General features: G+C 46.2%; 1 protein-coding gene across 1 annotated transcript in view; it reads left to right on the top strand.

The window, feature by feature from the left end:
• The first annotated feature begins 5,169 nt into the window (after positions 1 to 5,169).
• The window catches only part of PLAAT5 (phospholipase A and acyltransferase 5), a 16,872-nt gene continuing 16,572 nt past the window's right edge, over positions 5,170 to 5,469 (top strand). The window contains exon 1 of the mRNA XM_029915442.1: positions 5,170 to 5,319. Within this exon, the coding sequence (XP_029771302.1) occupies positions 5,170 to 5,319 (150 nt within the window). The remainder of the gene's footprint in view (positions 5,320 to 5,469) is intronic.

Genomic DNA, 5,469 nt, shown 5'->3' on the forward strand with positions numbered 1-5,469 from the left:
ACCCCCTCCCTCAGGAACCTGCCTCGGTTGACCGACCTGGGGGACGGGTCAGTTTAATAGAGGGGATTTAAAGGTTATGTTTAAATCAAACATGGATGCTGGAAGTTGGATTGCATATAATTTTCATGTGACACAAATACTCTTATTTTCCAAATGATTTAACAATAGGGGCGCCTGGGTGGCCCAGTCAGTTAAGTGTTGGACTCTTGATTTCAGCTCAGATCATGATCTCATGGTTTGTGGGATCAAGCCCCATGTTGGACTCTGTGCTGAGAGTGCAGACAGAGTCTGCTTGGGATTCTCTCTCCCCCCACCTCTCTTTTTCAAGATGAATAAATAAACTTTAAAAAATCTAGAATTGATTTTTTGTGTTAAAAATTTTTTTTAATGTGTATTGATTTTTGAGAGACAGAGACAGAGCACAAGTTGACAAGAGACAGAGAGAGAGAGAGAGAGAGAGAGAGGCCCAGAATCCAAAGCAGGCTCCAGGCTCTGAGCTGTCAGCACAGAGCCCAATGTGGGGCTCGAACCCATGAACCATGAAATCATGACCTGAGCCAAAGTCAGACGTGAAACCAACTGAGCCACCCAGACATCCCTATAAATGACTTAACAGTGTATAACACCAGTCTTAGTTCTCAGACCATACAAAAACAGGCAATGGGCAGGTGGTAGTGAGTGCCTAGTTGCTGACTCTACTTTAACAAAAAGAAATTAAGAAGCACATCACCTGATTGTAATTTATGGATTCATTTGGATTTTGGTTCACACAAAAACCACTTAAAAACCATATAAACAAAATCAGGGCGATGTAGGCTTTGATTAGCTATTTGATGGCATTACGGAGCGGCTAAAATGTATGTAAATGTGCTAACGGTATCGTGGTGATCTTCATTTTTAAAAGATTCCTTGTCTTTTAGTGATATGTACAGAAATATTTACAGATGAGATGATAGGGCATCTGGCATGTGCTCCAAAATAATCTGGTTGTTGAGAGGAAGTGGGTGGAAGGTATAGATGAAGGAAGACGGGCCGTGCCCTGCAAGCTAGAGTGGCTGGGTGAAAGGTAAGTGGGGATCCATTATTATGTTGCCTCTACTTTTATTTTTCTGTGAACATTTCCATAATGGTTGTGTGTGCATGTTAAAATTTCAAGGGCAATAGTAGAAGCGTAGAGTGTAAATTTTGAAATAAGTAGAAGGAAACATGTAATATACCTAAGATCAAATCTTATATCTTATCTTGATGATACTGAAGGATCATCTTCCCACAAGCTCGTCTATAATGTGGTATTTTATAGCCATAAAACATAATCTCTTCTTTATGAAGAATAATATAGTTTATTTCTTTATTTTGAGGGAGAGAGAGGGGGACTCCCAAGTAGCTTCCATGCTCCACACTGACAGCGCAGAGCCTGAGGCGGGGCTCACAGTCATGAACGGTGAGATCATGACCTGAGCAGGAATCAAGAGTTGCATACTCACCTGACTGAGCCACCCAGGTGTCTCCCCGCCCCACAAGGAAACAGTATAAAACTTCATTGAAAGAGGTTAAAGAAGATCTAACAAATAGAGGTAATATGTAACTGACTGGAAGACTCAATTTTGTAAAGGTGTCAAAAATTGCCAAGCTGATTTATTGACTCAGTGTAATTTCAGTCAAGATGCCAGAAGAGTACTTAGAGCAATTTAGCAAGCTAATATTTGTGGAAGAAGAAAAGCCCAAGAAAGGTCAAAAAGCTCCTGTGGAAGAATAAGGAGGGGCACGGAAACCTCAGGGTTACCACATATCAAGATTTAAAGATATAATGATTGGGGCCCCTGGGGGGCTCAGTCGGTTGAGCGTCTGGCTTCGGCTCAGGTCATGATCTCACTGCTCGTGAGTTTGAGCCCCGCAGTGGGCTCTGTGCTAACAGCTCAGAGTCCAGAGCCTGCTTCAGATCCTCTGTCTCCCTCTCTCTGCCCCTCCTCTGCTTGCTCTCTTTTTCTCTCTCGGTCTCTCTCAAAAGAAAAAATATTAAATTAATTTTAAAAAAGAGATGTTTGATTCTACTCCTATAAAAATATGTTTTTACTGGAAGTTTTAATTTACACTTCACTGATCACTAAGGATGAAATCTCTACATATGTGTGTAGCCCTTTAGATTTCCTCTTTTACAAGGTGCCTGTTTGTGTCTCTTGCCCAGTTTTCTTTGACGTTATCTTTTTTTTTACATTTTTTTAATGTTTATTTATTTTTGAGAGACAGAGAGAGACAGTGCGATCAGGGGAGGGTCAGAGAGAGGCCCTGTGCTGACAGCAGGGAGCCTGACATGGGGCTCAAACTTACCAGCCATGAAATCATGACCTGAGCCGAAGTCGGATGCTTAACCCACTGAGCCACTCAGGCGCCCACCCCAAAACACACCTTCTACTAAAACTCCTTAGTAAAATACTATTTTACATCCACTCACCTGGAAAAGGTAAGTGTGACAGTACTAAGTGTTGGTGAAGATGTAAACCCACAAGAATTACTATGCACGCTGGTAGAAGTGAAATTGGTGCCTGCAGGGAGGAACACATTTTAGTATTCTGTTGTCAAGTTGATTATGTGCATACCTTCCTTCCCGGGTGCAAAATTCTGGAGAATCTCTTGTATGCACCCACCAGGACACAATTTGGGCTCTTTTTAATAGTTTTGAATTCCAAATTAGAAAAAAAAAAACCACCCAAGTGGTTTTATCACTGGATTGATAAAGGGTGGTATATTCACAGAATGGAGTATTTTTTTCTGAAGGGAATATGAATTACAGATCTGCACGGATATGTATGTATTGTAGAAACAGCTTTGAAAGAAGCAAGTTGCAGAAGATAACCCACAGCTTACCATTTTTTAAAATGTTTATTTTTGAGACAGAGAAAGACGGAGCATGAGTGGGGGAGGGGCAGAGAGAGAGAGAGAGAGAGAGAGAGAGAGAGAGAGAGAGGGAGACACAGCATCCCGAGCAGGCTACAGGTTCTGAGCTGTCAGCACACAGCACAGAGCTGGCCGCAGGGCTTGAACTCACCAGCCTGAGATCATGACCCCAGCCGAAGCAGGACCCCCTGTTATACCGCAGCGGGATTAAACTCACTCAGACAACAGTCAGATAGAGAGTTTTAGAGAGCTTTATTACAGATTATTTCAGTTCAGCAGAACGGCTACTGGGGGAGGGGGCGGGGGGATGGAAGTACCCAGGAAGCGCGCAGCCTGGCTGGAGCATGCGGTTTTTAAGGGTTTTGTGAGCACGTCATTTATTAGTCAGCCAATTACAGGTTATAGCACCTTCTAGTAACCGGTAGTATCTTTATACATACATATTACTTTTGGCGGGAACCTATCGGTTTTAGAGTTCTTTGTCTCGGAAGAGGTTTGAAATGACCAATCATAGCACAAGGGGGGGGGGAGGCAAGCGGTTTTACAGAAGCAAGAACTTTTGCAATAAAAGGGGCGTGGTTACCTGATGCAGCGTCCTGGGAAACAAATTTAGCAAGCAAGCAAGTAAGCATGTACAGAAGCAGATTGCAAAAACAGTGTGCTAGTCTTGTTTGTTCAAGACTCAAGGTTACAAAGTTGTTACAAAGACTCAAGGTCACATCAAGCTGTTACATATCTTTTCCCCCTTCTGGAGCTTCTTGTTATTGCTAGGGTTCACAAACAGTGGAAAATTTTCGGTTGCCTCATCTCCCACTGTGTATTGTCGTAGGTCCCTGGTTAGGGTGGTCTCTAACACCCCAAAGCCCCCAATTTACCATTTTTTATAAAGCTTCAAGTAATTGCCAAACCAAGCAGCGTATTAGGGATGCAAAGAAGGGATTTTTAAAAGCTATTTTTAAAGCTTTATTTTACTTATTTACTTTTAAAAGTTTATTTATTGAGAGGGGGGAGGGAGAGGGCCAGAGAGAGAGAGAGGGAGAGAGAGAATCCCAAACAGTTAGGCATAATCGGTCTCCAAGTAAGGGGAGAGCACGACCTGAGCCAAAATCAAGAGTCGGGAGCTTAATTCACTGAGCCACTCAGATGCCATTACGCAGTTTTTTTAAAAAAGCAAGAGTACAGGGGCACCTGGGTGGCTCATTCGGTTAAGTGTGCCACCCGGGCTCAGGTCATGTTCTCAGGGTCTGGTGAGTTCTATTGTAAGGATGCAGGTCCGATCCGGCCCTCACCACCGGGCCGTCCCAGCCTTCCCGGAGCCGGTCCCGGTGCACCTGCGAGGTGGAAATGCGCCAGGTGGCCGTGAGGGGGGGGGCGTTCCCCGGCTGGACGCAGGTCCAATCCAGCCTTCTTCTCCTGAAAGGGCGCACATTAAGGAGGGACAACTCCTGCCGCGCCCAATCAGGGAAGGCCAGCCAATACCTTTGACCTTTCTAGAGGCGAGCCTAATCATGCCCCACGAGGGGCGTCCTGGACCCACTCTGATTGGTCAGTGCTCCAGATGGTGTGATTGGCTCCCACAACTGCCAATGTTGATGGGGGGCAGGGATTGGATCACTGTACACTTGTCATCATTTCCTATAACTCCCCCTCCCAAAGCCATAAAAGGCCCTACCCTGCCTTTGTTCCAGGCTCTCTCCACGTGGCCAGCAGGTCGGCTGGAGACTGTGAGCCTGAGCTTAAGCTTGTAATAAAGGCCCTTTGCTTTTGCAGGCGTGACTCAGTCTCCCTAGCAGTCTCTGGTGTTTGTTTTGGGGTGATTTGGGGCAATTTTAAAAACTTGGGCACAACACTATCACCTCAAGGAGCTCAGTGCTGGAGCCTGCTTCAGATTCTGTCTTCCTTTCTCTCTGCCCCTCCCCTGCTCCAGCTCTGCCTCAAAAATAAATAAACATTAATGAAAATTAAAACAAAGGGCATGATAGACACGAGAGTCCGCAGAGGTTACCTCTGGTGGAGGGAGGCAGGGAGCTGGCATAAGGACGGGGCCTCTGTGCGCTAGGTATGTTCCGTTCTTACTTAGACTGGTGTATTCACGGGGAGTCACTTTATTGTCATGTTTCACATTTACATGCAGTGCATACATTTTCCATATATTACATATTATATGTTAGTAATTACAAGATATAGAATTTAAATTATGTAAATCATTTAAATAAAAACTTTGGATCGCTCAAGATTGTGACTCCTGAGTGTGCCTCCCCCAGGTCCTCCGCCATGGATTTGTCGCCCCTTAACCTCTGGCTTCTCCAGCGACGTCGGATGGCACCTGCCGCCTCCGCGCCTACTGTCCTGCGCGGCCTTCCACCCCTCCGAGGGCCTCCGCCGCCGCCCTTCCCCGCCTTTCTCAAGCCTCCAAGCGCCCCCGTTGGCGCCCTCTCTGTTCCCTTGGCGGCGCGCACGGCGCCCCGCGCGCCTCCGCCGTTGGCCGCGCGCCCCGCGTTTGGTCCCCGCTGCCCTGGCGCCCTCCTCCCCGCGGCCCGGCGGAGCAGGGCAGAGCCCACTGGGCCTGGTGGC

Source organism: Suricata suricatta, chromosome 11 (genome assembly GCF_006229205.1).
Source record: "Suricata suricatta isolate VVHF042 chromosome 11, meerkat_22Aug2017_6uvM2_HiC, whole genome shotgun sequence".
Classification (NCBI taxonomy): Eukaryota; Metazoa; Chordata; class Mammalia; order Carnivora; family Herpestidae; genus Suricata; species Suricata suricatta.